At 38.4% G+C, this 26,681-nt stretch overlaps 2 protein-coding genes across 5 annotated transcripts in view; one reads left to right on the top strand and one right to left on the bottom strand.

Moving 5' to 3' along the window:
- The window catches only part of LOC111868193 (E3 ubiquitin-protein ligase HECW2), a 246,640-nt gene extending 244,804 nt beyond the window's left edge, over window positions 1–1,836 (bottom strand). For all 3 annotated transcript variants that reach the window (XM_023858628.2, XM_033752954.1, XM_033752953.1), the window contains exons 1-2: window positions 1,662–1,836; window positions 1,373–1,509 (exon numbers count right to left, since the gene is read on the bottom strand). In XM_023858628.2, the coding sequence (XP_023714396.1) occupies window positions 1,373–1,481 (109 nt within the window). In that variant the 5' untranslated portion in view covers window positions 1,482–1,509; window positions 1,662–1,836. The remainder of the gene's footprint in view (window positions 1–1,372; window positions 1,510–1,661) is intronic.
- A 137-nt stretch (window positions 1,837–1,973) lies between these two features.
- Window positions 1,974–26,681, top strand: LOC111868194 (enkurin). Of its 2 annotated transcripts, XM_023858629.2 has the most exons (6): window positions 1,975–2,293; window positions 2,898–3,052; window positions 7,857–7,936; window positions 20,556–20,816; window positions 25,106–25,246; window positions 26,335–26,681. In XM_023858629.2, exons 1-6 carry the CDS (start codon window positions 2,208–2,210, stop codon window positions 26,572–26,574), a joined length of 963 nt encoding a protein of 320 aa, XP_023714397.1. In that variant the 5' UTR covers window positions 1,975–2,207; the 3' UTR covers window positions 26,575–26,681. The 2 variants fall into 2 exon arrangements, with proteins under 2 accessions (XP_023714398.1, XP_023714397.1); XM_023858630.2 differs by lacking the exon at window positions 20,556–20,816 and having other exon boundaries at window positions 1,974–2,293.

The following is a 26,681-nucleotide window of genomic DNA, read 5'->3' as shown; positions in this document are numbered from 1 at the left end:
CATCAACTTTATCAGTATATCAAAAAGGAGTCTACTTTACTGGCATAAAAGTGTTCAACAATCTGCCACAAAGTATTAAAAACTTGGGCAATGATACTAAAAAGTTTAAATCAGAGTTAAAGAATTATCTACATGCTCATTCCTTCTACTCTTTAGATGAATACTTCAATGTAAATAATATTAATTTTTAAGCTAAAATTGCCTGTACTTATGTATGTAACCTTTTGACTTGTTCTGTATCCAAAGGTACTAACCTGCTTAGGATTTATAGAATGTAAATAAATTCAATTCAATTCAATACCACCAGAATGTATGGTGACTGATCAGCAGACTTAGTACAGACCATGTTTCCTTTCAATGGCCAATAGCTTCCTAGACAATTTATCAAAAGAACTTCCAAAAAAAGAGTTTCAACTGCCTCAAATCTGATGCAGCAGCCCATGTTTGTAGTGACCCCTTATCTATCCTACCTCACGACATACTTCTGATGAAGTTTAAGTTACATTTGTGGGCAGGTTACCCAGAAATTAAATTTAAAGACATTAACATGCAGCAGAAAATTTGCATGCACTGTAATAATTCTGCAAAACAATATGAAAGTACAGCACATCACGAAGAGCAAAGAGTGTACTGTTTACATATACAGTTACTATTCTGTGGGTGCTGTCGGTATCAGTATATTTGAGGTGATATTTGTCATAGAAAACGAATTAGTTAATGCAGATTTGGAGGATATTTTCAAAACAGAAATGTCCATATATATATATATATATATATATAGCAGCAGTTCAACAAAGCTGTGTCCAAGTGCTATGCTCTGAAATCAAAAACTGTTATGCATTCCCGAATTCTATGGCCTAATACAACCTAGGTGAAAACATATGCAGATTATGAACAGTCAAGGTAACCTAACTGGCTGCTATATACATATATATTACAATGGCAATACTACTTATGTAATTTTGAGATATCTTTTGTTATAATGTAAAGTTTCTCAGAAAAAAATAGTTTTATAAAGAGTGGCTGAAATTTGAATTTCGTAACGATATGATAAAAGAACAATGTATTTGATCACCATCTGACAACATACCATAGTTGAAGCTCTGTCCAAGAGTTTATTATTTTTTTCTTCATCAGTCTTTCCTCCCTCTAACCTGCCATTCAGATCAAATCAATTTACCTACAATTTCAGCAGCCACATGAAATTAGTATTCATATTTATAATTAAATCAAACGTTCACATTTTGTGAACACTTAAATCTTCAAACACACCACACAATTTCAAAAAATTCGGGCTAAATCATGATATGCCTATAACAACACAAAATACATTATCATCACTGGTGGCGAAAAATGGTGATAACAATCTTACTTGAATCTGAAGCACGTGCATTATCGCTCTGTTGATCTGGAGGCGACGGGTCTTCGGAGTAGTGAGTTTGTTCTTGGTGCGTTAATGCAGCACCCCCCACAACATGCATGAGCTTTGACACTTGATTTCACACACTCCTGTAACACATAGCCCCATAATGCAAATCAAACTGAACCACATGAAACAAATCCCACAACTAAGAATTTGACTACAGCGCAGATTTATTTAAATGTTTTGATATTTGACATATGAGTAACATATTTAACATCTAACTTCGTGAAAGCCGCACCTCTTGAAACCTATCTTATAAAATGCATTGTTGAACTAGTGACCACACAAACAATGTGACACTAAATAACATAACACAAACATTTCTAATCACAACAGCTCGAAGTTCATCTAATAATTCCAAATCTGACACAATGCAACACAGTTCTCCTACCAACACACACAGTCCAAACGGTCCAAACCTACACAATTGCAGTTCATTGAATAATCTTGCGGATCTTGCGCATGCACCCGCGTGACAAATAAACGTAAGTGCCATCTGCCGACAAATCCATCTAAATAGGATCATTCGATATTTATCGTTTTATAATTATAAAAACCTGTGGTAAAAGCGTTGCCAAGCTACATAGCAACAAATTTTAACAGCTAGAAAGAAACACGATAACCTCACATTTAAAAAAGTTCAAAGAAGAAGGAACAAAATTGCTGTGTCATAAAAGAATTTTTAAAGCCAGTCGTATAGTGATGATATAGTAAAACAAAATTCAAATGCCCTTAAAGGTCGCTTATTAAATACTATTTGATATTTCGACGGTAATCAATAAGAATGTCGACAGTATTGCTCACAGCTCATGACGAAAATATATACAATATTATTAAGAAGGAGGACGCGAAACCATCTCCGAAAATAAGGTAAATGTTACAACCTAATATGAAAAATGTGAAATCTGAGGTTCTGGCGGTGACTGTGTATATATTACTGTGTTCTGAGTTGTAATGTGTAAACAATATATGGTAGCTGCCAGGGTTTCTAGCGAACCGTAAAGGTAAAGAGAGCAGCAAACTTCAACATTTCTAGCCCCTATATGTCACAGTACTTACTAGCAAAATACATTTGACATGAGATGTATTTACCCTACAACCGTGTCTGAAACATTTTTCCCCCTCATAAATATGTATCGCGTTGCGCTCGAGATCCACACGGAAACGTATGTAAAGTTTTCGTTTATCATTCCATTTAAACCAGTAATGAAATATGTTGACAGATATTAACAGACTTCTCCAATACTAAATATAATGAAAAAAAATATATATATATACGCATATATAATTATAATAGTATTATGATAATAAGATTTATGTGAGATAAAAAATAACGTTGCATTTAAGACAGTAATATATAAGTACTGAACTGCAACCTCATAAATATTTTTCAGTTCAAACAGATTGGGATATAGTAAGAAAAAGCTTTATAGTTGTAGTGTTGAAATATTGTGTTTACTGCTGTTTGTTCCAGTGCTAAGCCACCATTCATAACTAAACTGCTGGAGGCTGAAGGAAAACGGAACAAATGCTGTCATAAAACATTTGGTTTTGCCAAAGTTCCTCTTAACACACCATCGGAATATCTAAAAAAGAATTCTCGCATATTGCCCCATTGTCCAAAGATTGGTATGTAGAACCATTAAGTTATATTGAGCCATTCATCGGCACTGGCTCCATTATGATGTTATGGGCTTCCAGACCATGTTGTCTAACCCTTTTTTTTTTCCATCCTTGCTGGAGGTCTTTTAAACTTACCTCTTCCCCTCCTCCCACAATGAGTGGACTGTGTCACGTGGAGTTGCCCTCTCCCCTCCCTTCTACCCCTGGGAACCTTGCTAGGAAGGGACGATTTATTGTGAGTTGGAGTTTAGTTCTGGTTATGGATCCATAGGGCCTTGCTTGCTGCGCCGAGCCAGCCGGAGCGATTGTCAAATTCCTGTTCGGCTGGGAGTCCAAAATTGGTTTTGGCAAGTAGTGGGCTGGTTCACGGCCGGCGAGATCGCCCGCAGTCGCCCGTCGTTGGGTTTGTAGTACAGCGGCGACTCGTACCAGTTTAGTTAAACCGGTGTTTATAATTTATACTGTGTATTTGGTTTAGACTCAGCCTGACCCAGCTAGAAAGTAGTAGTTATGTTTTCATGCAACCAAGGCAAATTGTTGGGCCAGTAAATATGGGCCATTCTACCCGAGTTAGATGCCGCTGTGTGCGAACATGTAAATGTGTAATTTGTTGAGTTGTTCTATTCAATTTCTTGGGCTCGTGTGCTGTAAGAACGATGAATTCTTGTCTTTGGTTATATGTTAGTTGTGTTTATTAAATTCTGTTATTTGTTATTATATTGATTGCCATCATTTGTAACTAGATTTACCTCGCTGCTAGCTTGGATCCCTTCCACTAGCTTAGGGAGCGTGTGAGCACAGCACTGGAGCTGTATGACGGGGCACCATTCCCCTCGATAGAGGAAAGGTAGACTGAGCCGGAAGGTACCGGAGATTGTGGGTGTTGGGGGGAAGGTGCAGCCGAAGATGAGTAGGAGCAGCAGAAGCTGTCATCCGGCGCAATATAATTGAATATCTTACAACAGAATAAAACATAAGAGACTTGGTATACTGGCTTGTGACTATGCCATTATATAGACCCCGTATAAAGGAATTAGGAATGCATTTTTATCAGAAGTGAGTGATATTGGAAATGCATTTTGCTTTCTCACATACATAAAGGTAAAAGGTAAAGCTATCTGTGAAATTAATTAATCAAGCACCGAACCATGAAGATGCGTTGGGGGAGTGGAAATATAGCCCCACCATTCTTATTTGCAGCACAAGATGGAGGTAGGCAGCAGCTTTGTGCCTCTGCTGCCCTACCTCTGGGGAAACAGACTCCTGTACCCATAGTACAGGAGGCTGGGTGGACCTCAGATATGGTCTGAACATACTGGTGAAGAGAAAATCTCATTCTCCTACTAGAAATTGAACCCCAATTCCTTGGAAATCCAGCCCGTAGCTAAGTTGCTACACAAACTGAACTTCCTTGCTCCACTCATATATATATATACACACACACACACACACATATATATACATATATTACTTTATTATTTATGATACATATCTAATTCTTTTTTTACTATAAAGCTCTCTAGAGACATTTGTTTTTGCCAATGCTTCAAACTTTGGTGAAAATGTGACACAGCATTAGCATTAAATAAATTTGTAACGCACATAGCCACTGCCTTATTAGGGTGACGCTTCTCAATGTACAATGCAACAGTTTCCCATGCTTTCACCATTTCTCTTATTGTGCCAGAAGATTGTTGCTTTGCTGTTACCTCCTCCTCCTCTGACAAACTCTCCTCCACAACTTCTTGCTGTGAAACACAATGCAACTCCATAAGCTCTTTGGTGGTCAGCTCTTGGCTGTGCTCTTCCACAAGCTCATCGATATCATTGTTATCCACCTCCAGCCCCATGATCTTGGCCAAAGACACAATTTCATTGACTACAGGCTCCACAGGTACTATCTCAAATCCCTCAAATCACATTTGACAATGCTCTCTGGCCAAAGCTTCTTCTAAGCAGACGTGAGGGTTCTCTTGGTAACCCTTCCCATGCCTTTTCGATCATCTTCAGGCAGGCAACAATGTGGTAGTGATACTTCCAAAACTCTCTGAGAGTGAGATTGGCCCCTTCAGTCACCTCAAACCAACACTTGAAGAGTGCTTTAGTGTACAGCTTCTTAAAGTTAGAAATAACCTGCTAGTCCATAGGCTGGAGTAACAGAGTGGTGTTCAGAGGCACAAACTGGATCTTGATGAATTTAAATTCTTCAGGGAGGTCATCTTGTAGGTCTGGAGGATGGGCAGGAGCATTGTCCATAACAAGGAAGACATGGAGTGGCAGATTCATCTCAAGCAAATATTTTTTCACAGAAGGACCAAACACTTCATTGATCCACTCGGTAAAAAGGTCACGTGTCACCCAAGCCTTGTTGTTGGATCTCCACATCACACTTAGCCTGCTCTTCTGGACTTTACACTTCTTGAAGGCTCGTGGAGTTTCTGAATGGTAAACAAGCAGCGGTTTGATTTTCAAATCGCCGCTTGCATTGGCACAAAATAGCAGCGTGAGATGGTCTTTCATTGGCTTATGGCCAGGCAATGCATTATCCTCTGCTGTTATATAGGTTTGCTTCAGCATCTTTTTCCAGAAGAGACCCATCTTGTCACAATTAAAAACCTGTTGCGGCAGGTAACCCTCAGAATATGTGAGCTTCTTGAAGTCCCCGATGAAGTTCTCTGCTGCCTTTATGTCGGAGCTTGCTGCTTCACCGTGCCTTACGGCGCTGTGGATGCCGGTTCTTCTCTTAAACTTCTTCAACCACCCACAGCTTCCCTTAAATGCTTCCTTTTCGGCCATTGATGATGGTGGCACCTTCTTAACGAGGTCGGCGAAAATCACTTCCGCCCTCTCACACATGATGTTCTCGTTAACAGTGTCGCCTTGCAATTGCTTTTCGTTTATCCATATGATGAGCAACCTTTCAACATTGTCGAGAATACGTAACCGTTGCATAGATATTCTTGTCACTCCCTTTGAAGCATCTCTCTCCTTAATCTTGTCCTTGTTCTTGAGGATAGAGCAAATCGTTGATGTAGACCAACTGTATGTGCATGCTAGATCAGCCACGCTCACACCTTGTTCTCGCTTTTCAATGATTTTACGTTTCATTTCTACGGTTAGTTTTATTCTCTTATGGCTGTCTTTTTGTGGCTTTTTCTTTGGGGACATTTTTGCAAGGGTTATTAAACTCTGCACACAAAAAATCACAAATAATATGTCTGAACACAAGTTTGGAAAAATGTGTGATCACAAGCAACACTAAGATGCTAGCGGAATGAGTGCTAAACACAGACTGATGTAGCAAGCCCACAATCCAGGACATCCCCTCTCATCACTTGTTATGCGAAATGTCGCTCGTTAAGCAAGTCATTTTTTTACAATTTGTTTTGCTCGTTACGCAAATTACTTGTTACGAGAGCTGCTGGTTAAGCGAGGTTCCACTGTATATATATATATATATATATATAGTATACATTTTTTTTCTTAATGTCCTAACAATGCAACTAGTCCGGGACTAATGAACATTTTTATTCTCACTTAAACTACTGCTACTAGAACTAAACTCTGAGACTATGCCCATTGCTGTGTCCCAGCATCTGGTGTCTTGAGCACATTGTTTTGCACTCGTATCACTATTTACACTAATGCACACTTGCACTACACTAGTTCAAACTAGTTCAAACGGCTTGAGTCTCTTGAGCCTTCTCACTGTCCTCTTGTCAAGAAGCTGTATCGCTTCCACGTTCATGCGGTGGTGAAGCCAATCTTCGTGCTTCTTAGCTATCCTATTAATTTTGGCAGTGACCATCCTAATGCCAAGATCCCTGTGGTTGTCACTATTACGGGCATACCAAGGGACATTTACTATTCCCCTCAGCACTTTGTTCTGAAATCTCTGTATTCTTTGAATGCTACTCTTACTGGCACAACCCCACAGCTGTATTCCATAAGTCCAGACTGGTTTTATGACCTGGTTGTGTACCAGTATTTTGTTTTGTATTGATAGCCGGGACGTCCTACCAAAGAGCCACTTCGCTTTCCTGTATTTGATGTTAAGTTCTTCTATTTTCTTTTTCACGTGTTCTTTCCATCACAGTTTGGGGTCTAGTGTCATTCCTAAATACTTTGCATGTTTGAATGAGTTATTTGGTTGCCGCTGATTGTTACGTGGATATAGACTACTTTTCGGTTGGTAAAATTCACATGAACTGATTTCATCTCATTCAATATGATGCACCACAGCTGGGTCCATGAGTTGACCACAGTAATGGCTTGCTGCAGTTTATCTCTTGCTTCTTCTATGTTGTCTCCTGCTGCCATGATAGCAGTGTCATCAGCAAAGGTTGCTGTTGTAGTGTTTGCTGTTTGAGGCACATCATATATGTATAACAGGTACAGGACTGGTCCTAACACGCTGCCTTGTGGGACTCCCACTTTTATCTCTTTGAGATTTGAATATTCACTTCCTTGTTTTATTGTAAATAGCCTGCCTTCCAATGGGTGGTGTAAAAACAACATCTTTCGTGGTTTTGGACAAGTTATTAATAATAACACTAGCAACAACAAGATTTTAATTTAGAACACTCACAAACCCTGAAAGTGGAATTTTAAATTCCTTCAAATTATCTAACCATGTACTATGCATATCATTTGCATTTTTAGTGAATAGAAATAAAAAGAATTTCAAAAATTTCACATATGTTGCATAAAAGGAACCAATAGTAAGTGACAGAACCAATATGTTATTTCATAAATACGTATCTTTTAATAAGAGCAAGAAACATAAAAAATTATCTTCTTTAATTTTCAGAAGAACCACGTTGTCTGCTCTCACAGCGTCTTCCGAAGATCCCCACACGCATACAGGCTGCAAAGAAGCAGCAAGATAAGGCAAGACAGTTGAACCTAAGTTAATAATAAGAAATTATACACACCTGTTTATACAGCAGGGTTCTTACTTTTATTGACTGGTTCACAGAACTGTGCTTCACAACAACCAGTACACAGCCAGCTGCAAGGCACATACAGATTTCGCCGTTGAATCAGTATGCCTGTTAGCCGATAAGGTTCGGAATGAAGTAGTTAACAATTCCCAGATCATGGAAGGTGTTAAAAATGCTGTCCCTCTACATGTAGATATTCCTCTCACCAACGAAAGAGGTTCTTATTTAACTTTTGGAGCTGTTCTTATTTTCCTATGAATATTTTCTTTTAGTTCTCCTCAGGGGTTATTGTTGTGAACTGTCCTTTAAACAACCACAGAAGAAAGAGTCACAAAGACTAGGATCGAATGAACATGCTGGCCAAATACCACTGCTGATAATTCTGTCCCCGCAGACATCAGACAAATTCTGCATAGACATACATGCAATGTGGGGAAGCTAAGTCTCACTGAAACCACCCATACAGTCTTTCTTCTTCTGTCAACTCTGGAAAGAACTGTCCAAGAATGGCCTGTACATACCTTTCGCAATTAATTGTTTAGTTAAAAATACACAGACAGAGATACTGGGTTTTAGAACTTTATCCATCATCTGGATTCTAAATAACTAAGAAAAAACACAACGTTTAGGAAACTGGATCTGTTTCCATCCTCAGGTGAGGGAAGACACCTACTCAGTTGGGTCCCGTATCAATCACTGGACAACTGATGTCCCAGTCCAAGTCACATTGTGACTGACTGTCCGTCCAATGCTTCTATGTGTTTGACTTCAATTTCCTGATTCATACACACAGAACTTTGACAACTGATGTCACAAAACACTAAGGCTATAAACACCTGAGACCAGGCCAAGTCCATACACTAAAAATTGTTCCAAGCACGCACATGCGTGGAACCAGGATAGATAGGGAGGTATAAATTTATGCCACATAACCAAACTAATAACCAAGTCCATGAACCCCAAAGCATGGAATAGAAAGGAAAAATAGTGAAAACTAATAGTATCTACTACTAGTGTCATCAATGATGTAAATCACACCTATCTAATTTAGAACCTAATAGAAATCAGTGAAGCATGTAACACATCATACAGATCTTCTCTGTGAATTGGTGACTTCATTGCTGATAATGGGGATCCAAATTGGAGAAAAGTCCAAACTGGGTTGGCTGAGCATGCCATATGGGCCGCTTCCTTGTATTTCCTATACCTGATGTGGCTTTCAGGATCCAAAATCCTAGCTTGATCCCAGCCTACCCTATGTCCTGTGATTGATGCTAGCTCTTTCTAAGGGACCCAACAGAGTAGGTGTCTTCCCTCACCTGAGGATGGAAACAGATCCGGTTTCTGAAATGTTGTGTTTTTTCTTAGTTATTTAAAATCCGGACGATGAACAAAGTCCGAAAACCCAGTATCTCTGCGTGTTATACACCATCATCAGAACCCTATAGTATCTAAAACGACACAGGTCCAACAATCCTTGCACTTACAGCACACCAACTTACACCAACTTTCACTGGATGGAGCAGGACTTCATGGGTTCAATGTCGATTATGTGAACTCCAGTAGTGATAATTTTTCATATTTATATATCCCTCCAAGTGAAATCACACTTCATCAGAAAAGTATGTCAATTGCATATAGATCTCACCTTCAGTGACAGACTGTAGAAAGCAACTGCAAAAATGAACCCTGCTAGTTGGATCACACAGCTGCAAGGTGTGGATTACTGTTGTTTTATAGGGTCTAAGCTTCAGCAGTTATATTCTCTTCTTCTTCTATACTTTGACACTCCAGTCTCTTGAGCCTCGTGAGGTAGAAGATTCAGTGATTTTGTACTCGTAGGTGTATCTTCAAGTCTTACGCTTGCGTAATTTTACTTTTCCTCATATGCCCTCGGCACTTATACTTTTGCTTCTTCTTTATTAAGAGTCACCTTGATCTAAGTTTATATACCAAATTGTGAATTCTTTGTCTGCCGGGAACTCTTTCATCATGAACCAGTCAACAAAGGTAAGAGTCTCCCAATAATATGACTTACCTTACCATTCACAATATACATCATACTCTGTGTTGCTGTCATGTACAGAACACATTTGATTTTGAAATGATAAAGAATTGCACATGCACTACAGTGACTGGTAATGGCTACACATACATATACTGCTGTTAATTCTTCCATCTGGCATAATTTCTGTTTTACAGAGCTAGTGGACAAAAGTCTACATCAGCTATTCATAGAAAGCCTACAATTCAGTTAGGAGGGAAGTATTGTACAATATTCTGATAGAGTTTGGGATACCCATGAAACTGGTTGGGATGATTAAAATGTGTTTAAACAAAACGTATAGTAAAGTCCGTGTAGGTAAATATTTGTCTGATAAATTTCCTATCCAGAATGGTCTAAAACAAGGAGATGCTTTATCGCCACTCCTTTTCAACTTTGCCTTAGAATATGCAATTTGGAAGGTCCAGGGAAACCAGGTGGGACTGAAATTAAATGGGACACATCAGCTGCTGGCCTGTGCTGATGATGTGAATCTATGGGTGATAATGTAGATACCATAAAGAAAAACACACGAACTTTAATTGACACAAGTAAAGAGGTTGGTCTAAAAGTAAACACTGAGAAAACTAAGTATATGTTACTGTCTCATCACCAAAATGCAGGGCAAAATGATGACATAAAGATGAGAAACAGATGTTTTGAAAATGTGGCACAGTTCAGATATTTGGGAACAACAATAACAGATCGAAACCTGATTCAGGAGGAAATTAAGAGGCGATTGAACTCTGGTAATGCTTGCTACCATTCAGTCCAGAAACTTTTGTCTTCTTCTCTGTTGTCCAAAAACATAAAAATTAGAATATACAAAACTATAATTTTGCCTGTGGTTCTGTATGGTTGTGAAACTTGGTCTCTGACATTAAGGGAGGAACATAGACTGAGGGTGTTTGAGAACAGGGTGTTGAGGAGAATATTTGGACCAAAGAGAGATGAAGTGGCAGGAGGTTGGAGAAAACTGCATAATGAGGAGCTTCATAACTTGTACTCTTCTCCAAGTATAATTAGAATGATCAAGTCAAGGAGGATGAGGTGGGCAGGTCATGTAGCACGAATGGGGGAGACAAGGAATGCGTATAGGATATTGGTGGGAAAGCCAGAAGGAAAGAGACCACAGGGAAGACCAAGGCATAAGTGGGTGGACAATATTAGAATGGATCTTAGAGAGATAGGATGGGATGGTCTGGATTGGATAGATCTGGCTCAGGATAGCGACCAGTGGAGGGCTCTTGTAAACACGGTGATGAACCTTCGGGTTCCATAAAATGCTGGGAAATTCTTGAGTAGCTGCAGAATTGGCCGCTGCTCAAGAAGGGCTCAGCTCCATGAGTAAGTAAGTAAGTGGGCAAAAGTCTCGAATCTCATCTGTCTTCAAACAATCTATTCTTTCTGGTATCTTGCCAATTCATGTCTCTGTCCTTGATGCCTTTCCATTGCTTGGCTAAACCATCTTGTTCTCGGTCATCCCATAAAACTCTTTCCTTTAAATTTGATTTCTAATATCCATTCAGTGTCCTCATTCTTTTCACTCCTTTTACATGACTAAACCATTGTAACCACTTCTCTTATAACTCTGTCAACAAATTCCAAATTCCAACTTATTGTTTGAATTTCATTTGTAATTCTATCCCTTCTGGTTTTTCTGTGACTAGTTCTCCAAAATGCCATACCAGTTGTCTGTTGTAAGTAACAGTAATGAAAATAAATAAGATAAAATAATACACCATAAATAATTTAGCTTGAGGTCACTTTCTGCAGTCTCCTAAAGAAGGAAGTTTATGAACTTATACAACTATGCAATGATTTTTTTTTAATTGAATTGAATTTATTTACATTCTATAAATCCTAAGTAGGTTAGTACCTTTGGATACAGAACAAGTCAAAAGGTTACATACATAAGTACAGGCAATTTTAGCTTAAAAATTAATATAACTTAATTTTACATCATTCTCTATTTACATTGAAGTATTCATCTAAAGAGTAGAAGGAATGAGCATGTAGATAATTCTTTAACTCTGATTTAAACTTTTTAGTATCATTGCCCAAGTTTTTAATACTTTGTGGCAGATTGTTGAACACTTTTATGCCAGTAAAGTAGACTCCTTTTTGATATACTGATAAAGTTGATGAGGGTAGGTGGAAGTTATATTTTTGTCTAGTATTCATGTTATAGACATCAGAATTTAATTTGAATTTATCTTTGCTGTAAACAACAAATAGGAGAAGCGATAATATGTATTGCGATTGAAGCGGTAGAATTTTTAATTTCTTAAATAATTCTCTACATGAATCTCTACTTCTACATCCTGTAATGATTCTAATTATATTCTTTTGTATTTTAAAAATTATTACACTATGTGAAGAGTTCCCCCAAAATATTAATCCATAGTTCATAATAGAATGAAAGTAGGCATGGTAAACCATCTTCAATGTTTCCTGTGACATAAAAGGCTTAATTGATCTCATCGCATAGCAAGCTGCATTTAATTTAGGTATAATTTGTTCAATATGTATTTTCCAAGACAGTGTACTGTCTACATGTATTCCAAGGAATTTTGTATCAAGTACTTTACAGATTAATTTGTTGGCATAACTGATGTCCAGATCAATTTGGTGGTTGTTTTTAGTTGTGAATGATATGTAATGGGTTTTATCAAAATTTAATGAGAGTAAATTGGCTTCGAACCATCTGTTTAAGGCTTCAAATACAATATTTATGTCATTTTTAAAGTTTTCAAATTTAGAGTTCTTAAATATTATACTAGTGTCATCTGCATATAGAATTGGTTTAGATTTATTGTTGATGGTTTTAGATAGATCATTTATGTAGAGAAGAAAAAGTAAGGGACCTAAAATTGATCCTTGTGGAACACCGTGCTTTATAATTCCCCAGTTTGAAAATGCATTATGACTGGAGTTTTTATTATTTATTTCAACTCTTTGATACCTGTTTTTGAGGTATGATTTGATCCATTCATTAGCTTTGCCAGTTATTCCATAGAAATTTAATTTCGATAGTAAGATATCATGATTAACACAATCGAAAGCTTTTGCTAGATCACAGAAAATCCCTCCCACAATTAATCTGTCATTGAGAGCACTTAAAATATCGTTAGTTAGTTCATAGGTTGCTTTTTCTGTTGTTAGGTCTTTCCTAAATCCAAATTGCTCTTTGACTAATATGTTGTTAGAATTTAAGTGTTCAAGTAGTCTATTATACATAACTTTTTCAAAGACTTTTGAGAATGAAGTCAATATGGATATTGGTCTGTAATTAGAGATGCATTTTCTCTCTCCTTTTTTAAAAAGTGGTTTCATTACAGCGTATTTTAAGCGTTGAGGAAAAGTACCTGATGATAAAGATTTATTACATAGATGATTCAAGGGTGAACTGATGTAAACAGAGCTTGCTTTAAGTAATTTGGTAGAGATTTCATCATATCCATGTGAATTTTTGGGCTTAAGGGATTTAATAATGTTTTCAATTTCCTTCCTTGTTGAGAATTTGAGATTGATATTTGGAAATGAATTGTTAAAGGCACGAGACAGATAGTATATTGGATTATTATTATTATTATTATTATTATTATTATTATTATTGGAATATGTTTTCTCAGCTAATGAAAGGAAATATTCATTAAATGCACTTGCGATAGCTTGTGGATTGTTAGTGGACTTCCCTTCAATATTCAAACTTTGTACGTCTTCATTAACAGATTTCTTTCCTGATTCAACTTTCACAATATCCCAGGTGGTTTTAATTTTATTGTTTGATTTTAGAATTTGGCTGTTATAGTTATTCTGTTTGGCTTCTTTAATGACTTTTGACAAAATTTTACAGTACATTTTGTAGTGACTTTTTAGTCTTGGATCATTACTGTCCCTACTGGCCAAATATAGTTGTCTTTTGTGTTTACATGAAGTTTTTATTCCAATTGTTATCCAGGTGGATTTGTTTTTATTTTCATTTTTGACTATTTTTAAGGGAAAGCTTGAATAAAAGATCCTCAAGTATGTGTTCAGAAAGCAATTAAATTTAGAATCAATATTATTGCTGTCAAATACATTGTCCCATGATTCATTACTTAATTTTGTGACAAAATCTGCCATCGTATGCTTGTTGATTTTCCTTACTGTTTGATATTGTTGATTACTGGGCTGAAGGTCAATATTATTTATTTCTATGAGTTGAGCATCATGATCGGATAAGCCATTTATAAAGGGTCCTACAGTATAGTCTCTTAATTTTGAGTTATCAATGAATATATTATCTATCGCTGAACTAGAATTATTTTGAACTCTTGTGGGAAAGTTAACAGTACTGGAGAGATTGTAAGATGATAACAAAGAGTCTAAATTTAGTTTCCTATTACTGTCGATGAGATAGTTTATATTTATATCACCACAAATTATAAATTCAACTTTTGAACTATGCAGTACATTTAGGATGGTTTCTAATCTATTTATAAAGTGATCGAAGTTTCCAGATGGGGCTCTATATAAAGTCAGTATACAAATATTAGAAAAAGGAGAGTCTAACTTTAGAGCACATGCTTCCAGATCCTGGTCTTTGCAATAATCTTCTAAATTTATTTTAGTAAATTTTAGGTTTTCATGTACAAAAATACTCACTCCTCCTTTCTCCAGTGTTTTCCTACAGTATCTAGCACCTAAATTATAATTTTCTAAGTGAAGATGTTCTAATTCCAGCTGTTTCATGTGATGTTCAGTAAGGCACAGTATGTGTGGAAGATTTGAATTCATGGAGCTTATTAGTTCATTTGTTTTGTTTCTCAATCCTCTTATATTCTGATGGAATATTCTTAGTACTTTATTATTCACTGAATTTAGTAGACTGCAATTACCTTTTCCGATTTCTATTGGTTCACTAACATTATTGTCTGAAAGATTAGTTTCTTTTGCAATTTCTTTTACTTGATAAACTTTACTTGCACTCTTTATCCTAAAAAATGATTCTGAACACCCATGACAACTGGAATGTGTCTGCCCTTAATGCTCTCTGCAATGAGTCGCGTCAGCTTGTCCTTGCCTCGAGGATTAAGATGCAAACCATGGACAGTATGTTCGCTCCTCAATATTGAAGAGACATCAATCGCATCAATGTGGGCCGCGCCGACCTCCACAAGCGAACGCTCAAGCCGAAGATTAATCTCCCTTACACACCTGTTAATCCATGGCTTGTCATGTCGCCAGAGAAGACCAACAAACCTCACATTGGTGTGACTAGTTTTCTGGGCAATGTCACTTAAATCTTTCTCAATTTGATAATTGAGGTTTCTCTCCAAACTGTTACCTGGCCCCCCAACTATAACTACTTGATCTTCTTTACTAAAACCTTTGCACAATTTTCCAATGTCCCCAGTGACATTGCTCAGATCAGCATTGGGCTTGAATATGCTGGTCACAGCATATGCATCTCCCAATAAATCTATCTAATTGTGTTTAACATATTAAGTATTTCTGTATGTCTCTTCATTCTATTGTGAAATACAGAAAAGTGAAATCATACAAACCTCTCCAGTCAGAATTCATCTACCTTGTAAAAAACTAATGTTACATAGCAGGGTCCTTCCCACAAAGCAACCAAGGAAACCAATACATACTAATCACTATGGACTACTTTACCAAGTGGCCGGAAGTGTACGCCATTCCCAATCGGAAGGCATCGACAATAGCGGAAGTACTGGTTGCCAACTTCTTCTGCCGCTTCAGCATACCTCAAGAGATGCATAGTGACCAAGGCCATAATTTTGAGTCTTATCTGCTACAAGAAGTTTTGCAATGCCTGGGAGTGAGCAAGACACTCACCACGCCCCTGCACCCACAGTTGGATGGCATGGTGGAACGCTACATTAAGACCATCGAGGAGCACCTGCAGAAAGTCGTCACATCCCACCAGAGGGACTGGGATGAGAGGTTACCCCTCTTTCTCCTCGCTTACAGGGCATCCACTCACGACACTACGGGCTTGAACCCTGCTAGCCTCCTGCCCTGTGACCTGCTGTTTGGGGTATCCCCAGACAAGGAACTACCCACAACTGATTATGCAACAGAGTTAATGGATCATCTACACAACAGCCACAATTATGCCCGACAACACCTCAAGCTCGCCAGTGACCGGATGAAAACTAGGTACAATAAACTGGCCAACTCCGCAGGTTGGCACGAGGACAACAGAGTTTGGCTCTGTTGCCCAACCTGCAGAAAAGGGAAATCACCAAAACATCAATCCTCGTGGGAAGGCCCTTACAAGGTAGTCACGCTGATAAAATGTCATGATATACACAATCCAGAAGAACCCTAGGTCGAGAATGTTGGCAGTACACCTGGACCGGCTCGTGCCTTATCATGGAGCTGCTTGGGACAAGCAACCATAAGAAGGGGGCAGATGTAGCGGTTGGAGAACGGACAACGGGAAGAAAAGAAACGCCGAGCCAGACAAAAAGAAGATGTAAGCATTGCCTTGGAAAGAAAGGACCAGTGATGCACTGTTAGGCTATTTGGGACAAACAGCCTTAAGAAGGGAGCAGTGTGACATGTTAAACCATTGCTGGGCAATGGGATGTGGAACGAGTTACCACGAAGACAGGCTCTTGATAAACAGTTGGTTGCCAAGTTACGCAACAGTAAGGAAAGTGGCATTCCTCATGTCGTGCCTAGCCGTGTCGAAGTACGCTAGTTGCTACACAGTTTTGTCCAGCAACGCCTCTGTAAACACGGCGATTATGCAACAGTGAAGCGAGGTGCGTTTTCCACTGTCCGACTGAGGGCTTATGAGAGAGACTGTAATGCCTAAGAACTCATCTCCACGTGGAGGTGGGCTAGAATACCTCCACCGTGATCCTGCGAGTCGTAGGAGGCAACAAAAACTGAAGTCTCAGATCTGACATAGTAATATATGGTTGAGGGTCCCAAGGGACTCGCACCCAAGAAGTACTGAGCTGACAAGGGCCAGCAGCATATACAGAAGACAGGCCCATCCTCTCGTCAGAGAAGGTGCCCCACAATAACAAGACCATAACTGTCAAAGAGTAATAAATATCTGGTCATGAGCCCGAGATAGGTATTGACACCAAGACATACTGGCTGACTGACCATCAGTCACAATATGACTTGGACTTGGACTAAGAAGTCAGTTGAAATGTAGCATCCACTGAAGACAGTGTCAGTTAGTATTCGAAGTAGTCGGCGGAGCAGAAGTCAGTCAGTCATGAGAAGAAGAAGAACGGAACGCATGTGTGATAATCAGTGATAGTTTCTAATAACTTAGAAAATATTGGGAGTGTGTAATTCAGTGACACTTGTAAAGCTCCCGTGTTATACTGTAAATAAGTGAATACTGCTGAAGACAGAGTGAAGAGATTAGTGTGTAGGGTTTGTAAATTGTGTAAACCCACAACAGTGTTATAATTAGTTATTGTTATGACTTTTTAAGTTGTTAATAAGACCAATTAACAATCCGAATGGCGTCTTCATTAGACAAACACGTTGCAATATCAATATTTTGGGCATATTTCCATATTTTAACTGTATCAGTATCAACATGTGTATTTTCAAATGTTAGTTACCACGACCTGAACCTTTGTAGAACTCTAAAACACTCCAATAACAGCTGATGTTTAATCAGTGCCAAAAGAGACTGTAATTTCTGATTAGTTTGAAAAAGAATTATGACAATTCAGTGCAGCGATGTTCAAAGCAGAATACTGTTATTTTAATTCAGTCTGGTGAATCTTTACTTTGAAAGAACAATACTCATTCGGTATCCCTGATAATTCAGAACTATACTTCAGTTGATTACTTTTATAATTTTTTTCATTCATCCAGGAACAGTACCTTAGAATTAGCATGGCCATTTACCATTGCATCCATACAAACTCACAATTTGTAAACACCCTGTTAATCCACATTACACATGAATAATCTGTGCAGTAGATAGAATATCACTAAATAAGGTGAGAGGAACACACCCATAAAAGTTAGTTACGTTAACTGACAGTAATGTTGCAGATTTGCATTTAACCCTTTGCACGCCACTTACAGGCTGGATTGGGAGTAAGGTACTTGCACTGAAGTCACCACAGCTCAAAGTCAATCAGTTAGTACATCAGTTCTATTAAGTGTGGCATAATGATATATAAAGGAATAGGTTTTTCACGTGATACATACCAGTTTTTTTTAAGGTCATTTACGTGACTTATTTGATGCAACTGCATTAACACCTCAAGCAGCCTAGACATTTCTAGAAGTTAGTTCTCTGGTAGGCTTGGCTGTCAAAGGGTAAACATATGAAATTTAACATCATGAAGAGCTCAAGTAATAATTGGTAAGTTAAAATACAGAGTAGCTGACACTTGTGCAATGAACCAATATAAGAAAGTCAATACTTCCTTTCATCTGAAAAGCCTTTCAGTTTCTTAACTTGCTGGAAATATTAATTGCTATGCAGATGGCAAGATCTTCTTGATCTGTATTACAGAATGTGTTGCATGTCTGCCAACAAGGGAAATTAAAACTTAAATTAGTCCTGTTAATGTGAATGTAAAACACTGACCTGTTGATGTTAGTGATCCAACATGTCTACATAAAACAAATCTGACTTTGGCATGTCTCTTATGACAGAAAGGGGACATGGGGTAGCATAGTTGGTTGAGGCACTATGCTACAAGCCGGAAGGTCACAAGTTCAAGTCCCAATGAGGTCATTGGATTTTATTCAATTGACCTAATCCTTCCAGCCGCAATATGGCCCTGGTGTCGACTCAGCCTGTAGGAGAAATTAGTACCAGGAATATTCTTGAGGGTAAAGGGTGGTCACCGCCTAAGGCTGACAACCTTGCTGCCATCTATGAACCGATTGTCTAGAAAATGTGAGAACCTCAACATCTCACAACCTTATGGGCCTCCACGGCCTGTTACAGTGATACCTTTACTTTTTACTTTACTTTACTTATGACAGAAGTTCAAACTAAGTCTTCAACATGATTAAATTGACATATGTTGGATTTTTCTATTGTCTCATTGTTTCTGGTTAAAAAGCACATTAGTTCAAAGTATAAAATCTAATCTATTGCATTCATTAATTAGAGTTAATTCCAATGTGATCAATTGGACACAACAGATTACGTTTTTATGTCAGAGAGCCAGGTTAGAAAAATGAACCCTATCAAAATATGTTTTTATAGTATACTTAATAACACTAACAGGGGCTCACACTATACAGGGTGTTTCACGACTTTAGGGCATAACTACAGGAGGTGATTTCCTAGGTCTTTGTGATCAAAAAAGTTCATATAAACATGTGTCCGATTTTGGACGGTTACGGAGTTATGGCCGTTTTTTCATTCCCGTACACACCCTCATATGAACCGTATCTGTCAGCTGGCAGGTCGCTTTTTTAGCCAGCTACAGACAGAGCATTCTCGTTATCTCGACACTTGAGAGCTACCTATGTATGGTATGTCTGGCGCGGTTCACAACCGAGCGGCAGCCTGTGTTGCGGCCAGTGGTGACATTTTCGAAAATCAGCTTTAAGTACCAATCAATTCAAATTAAAGGTACTCGTAATTTCACGAAGTTAACTTTACATTCATACTTCAAATGTATCATGTATTATGTTGGTTTATTATTTTGTTCTGTTTATTGTCGGTAATCGTTACCTTCTATTCTGAGTTTAAAATGGTCATAACTCCGTAACCGTCCAAAATCGGACACATGTTTATATGAACTTTATTGATCACAAAGACCTAGGAAATCACCTCCTGCAGTTATGCCCTAAAGTCGTGAAACACCCTGTATGTTGAATGGTATGATGAGTAATGAGTGCTGAATTGGGAAGGATGTGGAAGGTAGTATCCTGGCATTTGCTGGAAGGGGCTGAGAAAACCACAAAACTGTGGGTTAGAACAGACAAGTGTCCTGACCCAGAATCAAACTGGGTTCTTCCAAAATGCAAGTCTTAAGCATTAATACCCAAGCCAACTTGTTTAGTAACCAATAAGGTAAGTTTAACTTTATGACAAAACACTACCATATTTGGATATAGCATTCTTTAACCAAAAGTGTGAATATGATGACGGAAAATGTCCAACCTATGTGCTGATTAATAACATACCTTCAAATTTTCATCAACATATTTTTTTATCAAGCTGTTTGGTTTTTAATAGTAACTTTCACATGGTATGTAGGATTATAAATGGCAGAATCAGGAGGAAGGTGGAAGAAAGCAGTCTTAGTGTATTTTAAGGCACAGTTATGTAATTTTCCTAAAGTAGTTGAGGCAAACCATTGTCAATATTTGTTCGAAAACCAATCCCCAACTGGTGTATGAGCAGGGTCTCTCCTGAATGTAAGCCAGTCCAACACTTTACCGAATTATTTACAATTATTTTTCAAATAATGGCATGTGGTATAAAGTTCTCAGTGTTACAAACTTAAAAAATTACTGTTCTGTATCCTCAGACTGTTAATTCGTTGTTTTGTAGCAAGCAGAAGATGCTTCCCAGTGTTGCTCATATCCAGTAGTTAAAGAAGAAATAAAGCCTGAAGCAAAACAGGATTTGGAACAAACTCAAGGCAACCCTAAAAGGAAAGGGAAAGACAGGCATAATTACTGTCATCAGAATATAGTACAGGCAGTAAGACTTGTTCCTCATCAACCAAAACACAATTATGTTGACACAAAAAAGGGAGATGCTCATGCTTTGCAGTCTTCTGGTCTGGAACCTCATTATATTCTGAGAAAGGTACATATGCTCATACAACAATATCTTATCTGCATGTTGACTTTCTGCTTTTAAGAATAACTGCAGAAATTTTCTATTCAATTAGATAATGACTGTGGCTTCCTGCATTAATTTGTGTTCCCCATTGCATTTGTTTCAGTAATACATATTAATGATGTTTACAATAATTTGCAGTACACTGTACATCATCTTGAATGAAAGCCCTAGTCAAGTTTATATAGGTAGACATTTGTCTGACATGTTTCCTATTCATTGTGGCCTGAAACAAGGAAATTGACATTTCTTTTCAGCTATGCTTAAGGATAAACCATTAGGAATGACCAGTATGACTGAAATTGAGTAAGACATGACAGCTTCTGGTCTGTTTTTATGATGTTCATTTATTGGGAGATAACATAAAGACCATAAAGAGGAACATAAAGCTCTAATAGATGCCAGTAAAGAGGTTGGTCTAAAAGTAAATACAGAAATAACTAAGTATATGTTCATTTCTTGTCAACAGAATGCAGGACAAAGTCATAACAAAGACCCTTTGAAAATGTGGCAGAGTTAAAATATTTGGGAACAATGTTAACAAATCAAAATTTGATTCATGAGGAAATTAAAATCAGATTAAATATAGGAAATGCTTGTGATCCAATTTATAATTTTTTTCTTCCTTCTATCAAAAACATATACAGAACTGTAATATTGCCTGTAGTTTTGTATGGATGTGTAATTTAGTCCCTCATATTAAGGGAAGGATAGAGACTGAGAGTGACTAACTACAGTGTACTGAGAAGAATATCTGGACCTAGAGATGAAATAATAATAGGCTGGAGAAAACTGCACATAATGAGAAGCTTCACAACTGACACTCCTCACCAAATGTTATTACAGTGATAAAGTAAAGGAAAATGAGATGGTCATGGCATGTAGTATGCATGGGAGATGAGCTCCTACAAGGTTTTGGTAGGAAAGCACGAAGGAAGAAGACCACTAGGAAGACCTAGATGTATATGGGAGGATGTTATAGAAATAGAATGTGGGAATGTGTGGACTGGATTCATCTGGTTCAGAACAGGGACCAGTGGTGGGCTCTTGTGAACATGGTGCTGAATGTTCAGGTTCCATAAAATGTTTAGAATCTTTTCAGTATCTGGGCAACTGATGGCTGCTCATAAAACACTCGACTCCATACTCTTACTTATAGTCAGTTAGGATATCCTAAACTCTGACTGATGCTCTCAGGGTATTAAAGATACACACTGTCTGGGCAACTGTTGGCTTCTCATAAAAGACTCGACTCCAAACTCTTACTTACAGTCAGTTAGGATATCTTAAACTCTGACTGATGCAATCAGGGTATTAAGATACACACTAAATCAAATCTTGAGTGGACATCACTCAACTTTTTCATACCCAATTGCAGGTATGATAAGCACATGTTCTGCAAATCATAAACATTGAACTTTGCCAGAATCTAGATTTCATATACTTTGTTCTTCTTTTCTTTGCTACTATATTTTATTATTATTTTATTGATACTGTCAGTAACTCAGACTATATAGTGTCAATGTTGCAATTACAATACTTTCTGTATTCAATATATGAGAAATTAAAAATTAATAAAGCACCATATTCTGGTGGAGGGGACATAATCTACCAGTCCCTGAGGAAAGTGGCTGTACAGAATTTACTAATTACATTCTTGCGTCACAGTGCTTGTCAGAAGACTGTTGGTGACAAGAGACAACAAGCAACAGAATAGCTTGATTTTAGCATTAACTTTAAGGGACAAGAAATTCATGTTAGAATCCTGTTCAGCATTCTGATTTAACTTCCTGAAAACTGTTCACAGTCCCATGTTGAATGGAAATAAACATATTGTGGCGTGTCTGCTTAAAGCTGGAATAGTTTAATCAGAAGCGATGTCCATTATTAGGTTACGGCACAGTAAACACCATGTCAATGTAGCAACAGTTATGCACACAACAACAGAAGATCTGTGGGAAGCGGTGTTCTCTGTTGGCTTCATGCAGAAGATATGCCTGGAAAATTGAAACGGCGTGAAGAGGTGGGTTCAAATACGTGGTGTGTTCAAGTTCTAAGGTCTCCGATTTTTTTTCTCACACAATAATCATACAAAAAATTTGAAACTTCTGTCACTTTTCAACGTAATCTTCCTGCAGCCATTTTTCACAACGTTGACGCCATGATTCCATGGCTGCTGTGAACGCTTCTGTAGGAGTCTGTTTTCACCACTGGAAAATTGCTGATGCAATAGTGGCAGGACTGGTGAATGTGCAACCATGGAGAGTGTCTTTCATCGTTGGGAAAAGCCAAAAATCGCTAGGAGCCAGGTCAGGTGAGTAGGGAGTGTGAGAAACCACTTCAAGGTTGTTTTCACGAAGAAACTGCTGCGTCGCATACGCCCGATGCACTGGTGCATTGTCCTGGTGAAAGAGCACACGTGCAGCCTTTTCCAGCTGTTGTTCTCGCAGTGCTGGAAGGAGATTGTTCTTCAGAACATCTTGGTAGGATGCACCTGTCACCGTAGTGCCCTTTAGAACGCAATGAGTAAGGATTGCGCCATCGCTGTCCCAAAACATGGCCACCATCATTTTTTTCATCACTGGCACTTACCAGAATTTTTTTGGTGGCAGTGAGTCTGTGTGCTTCCATTGAGCTGACTGGCGCTTCGTTTCAGGATTGAAAAACGGCATCTATGTCTCATCCATTGTCACAATTGATGAAAAGAAAGTCCCATTCATGCCTTCATCACATGTCAACATCGCCTGGCAAATTGCCATGCGCGCAGCCTTGTGGTCATCCGCCAGCATTCGTGGCACCCACCTGGAGGGCACTTTCCGCATTCGCAGGTCTTCATGCAGGATTGTGTGCACAGATCACATGGAAATGCCAACTTTGGAGGCAATGTTTTCCGCACTCAATCGGTGATCCTCCAAAACAACTTCCTCAATTTGCTCGGCCACGTTTTCAGACCGGCTGGTGCGAGGCTGAGATTGTTGTGGTTCGTTGTCACACAACGTTTAGCCTTCTTTAAACTGTCGCAGCCACGAACGCACATTTTTCACATTTATGACACCATCACCACATGTCTCACTCAACTGGCGATGAATTTCGATGGGTGTCGCACCACGCAAATGGAGAAAACGAATGATTGCTCGCTGTTCTTGTAACGAAACGTCGCCATTTTAAGTATCAAAAACACTCCTCAGTCTTGCTGCCACCACTAGAGTTCTATGTGCCATACAGTGCTGCCATCTCTGTCACGCATTCACAAAGAGTGCACATGTATTTTAAACTAAACCGCATGTGTCTTTCTGCTCCCAGTCCTGAGAAAAAATCAGAGACCTTAGAACTTGAACGCCCCTCGTACATCCACCATGGCTCTGTGTGTCAAAGCAGGTAACAGAAAGGGTCACCCTGTTCCTGGGGGATATAAATACAGGGACCTGGCCCTCCAAGTTGTGGGAGACTCAAATCTGAGAGAGTAAAATACGGTCATGAGTCCCATGGGACTCTAACCCAAAAATGAATGTGCTGGTGAGGGACATCAGCAATTGTGAACAACATACCTGTCGTCTCATCAACAGGTGCGCTCCACATCAACAAACCCACAACTATATAACAGTAACAAAAATCTGTCCTTCAGCCCCAGATGTGGCTTGACACCAAGAAAGACTGACCAACTGACCATTGGTCATAATATAACTATGACTTTGACTAATGAAAGTCACACAGGGAGCAGTTAGCAGTCTGGGGGTGAGGTGGAAGTGAGTCCTAGCCAGCTATAGCCAGTGGAGGCCAAATATTGCTAGAAGTCAATGGCTAGGGATTCCAGCCATGAAAAGTCAGTTGTGAGATAGGTGCCAGCCAGCAAGACCTCGAGCCATGGAACATGGAAGCTGAGGAATCTATGGCATTGGGAGCTGTTACCAGGTGACTAATGAAGACACTGCAGACTGAGAAGTTTAGCCCGTGCTGTAGTGTATTGTAGAATGCATGAATCAGCACTAGCACTGTAATAAATTGTAGTTACGAGTTTTGAAAGTCCAATAAATCTGTTCACCAATCCAAACCCCGCGTCTAGTCACTGAACACATGACAATATGTTGTGCAATAATGATACATGCCAACCCCAGATTCCTCAGTTCAATTCATCTGACCAGTATTTTTCACATTATGATTATACCTGAAAATGAAATCCCTCATTTTTCTATTCCTGGTGTGTACTGCAGTCTAGTTGACATCATTATTTCAGAATGTTTATTAATTCATTACAGACCTTTGGAAAAAATCCAAATTACCTGCACCATTGTCAGTTACGAGCAGATGCACCAGAGAAGGAAAAAGAAACAGAAAAAAAGCAGTTCAAAGTTGACGGACGTTATATCACAGAGCGAGAAAGAAAGGCATTGCTTCAGGTGATTACTTGTTTCTCTACCATTTTTAATGCAGAGAAGAAGGATATGTATAACACAAACAGATTCAAGACTGATATAGCAGAAGGTGTAAATTGGTTAAGAAGGGCATTTATCACCAGATATTTCACAAGCAGTGTGAACTTAGAAGAAACTGGTTTTACATTATTGTGGTAACTATTCTTTTCTATGTTGTAACATGTCTGGTGGGTCAGGCTACAAGAATAATAGTGATAACAGGATTAAGTTAGTTTTAAATGTATTTTATATGATAAAGTAACTTTTAAGGTATAAGCCAGGCAGAGTTCATTCAGCCTGCCAAGTCATGCCACAGTAAAAGTATCTTACATATATTAAGAACATATTACTAACCAATTGTAAAGTGACTCACTACATGATGGATGACTGGGAATCTATTTCCAGTACAGATAGGGTCTCTTTGCTACTGTGACCTATCCAGCCTCCTAATCAATATGTACCTGGGGTTCTTTTCCTGACAGTAAAGCAACCAGTCTGTGGAACTGACCACACACAACTATATGGTGCCAGTTTTAAGAATGGAGCCTTGCGTGGGATGGTACTTGAGCACAGGGACAACTTCACCTTTTTACATAAGACAAGAAGCGTTATCAGTAACGTTAGTCTTATTATTATTATTGTTGTTGTTGTTGTTGTTGTTGTTGTTGTTGTTGTTATTATTATTATTATTATTATTATTATTATTATTATTATTATTGTTGTTGTTCTTAATGGGGTGTGACTGAGTCCACTTGGTACTGTGGACACTACAGGCCTATTGTACCAAAACTAGATGGTAGATGATTGTGATTGTGGAGCAACTGGTGGCATGAAGATTAGCAGGGGGAGCCGAAGTACTTGGAGAAAACCTACCCCAGTGCCACTTTGTCCACCACAAATCACACATGACCTGACCCAGGCTCGAACCTGTGCCACTGCAGTGGGAAGCCAGTGACTAAGAGCCTGATCTATGGCATGACCAACAATTATACAATTAAATAAGTTGTAAAACAAAGCCATAATATAGCATAATTACTGATACTGTAAATGAAAAGTATGTGTCATATTTTCAGGGCCTGAAACACAACCGGGAAGAACTACAAAAAGCATACCAACTGTTGCCTATTCTTACAGACACAGTAACAAAGAAGAAGAATAAAATCAAGCTTGAGGAAGAGCTGAAACAACTTGAGAGTAGCATAAGCACCCTTGAATGCCACCCTTACATTTATGTGACAGATGCCACCTGTAGTGAGTTTGGTTATGATCCAGATTCTAATGAAATGTGGAGTAAACAAGTACAAATTGCATAAAGTCTTAAAATTTTGATATGGGATGTTACAGGTCTTGAACATACTGAAAAGAAATATATTGAAACAAAATTTTCTGAAACAATAAATTACAGGTACTTAACAGGAGA

This window comes from Cryptotermes secundus, unplaced genomic scaffold (genome assembly GCF_002891405.2).
Source record: "Cryptotermes secundus unplaced genomic scaffold, Csec_1.0 scaffold107, whole genome shotgun sequence".
NCBI lineage: Eukaryota > Metazoa > Arthropoda > Insecta > Blattodea > Kalotermitidae > Cryptotermes > Cryptotermes secundus.
The sequence above is the reverse complement of the archived record's forward strand: the minus strand, read 5'-3'. Positions and strand labels throughout refer to the sequence as shown.

Coding starts and splice junctions, on each gene's coding strand:
- LOC111868194 (XM_023858629.2), top strand. CDS start 2,208: ATGTCGACAGTATTGCTCACAGCTCATGACGAAAATATATACAATATT. Junction 7,937..20,555: donor CAAAGAAGCAGCAAGATAAG/GCAAGACAGTTG, acceptor GTTGTTTTGTAG/CAAGCAGAAGATGCTTCCCA. Junction 25,247..26,334: donor AAAGAAAGGCATTGCTTCAG/GTGATTACTTGT, acceptor TCATATTTTCAG/GGCCTGAAACACAACCGGGA.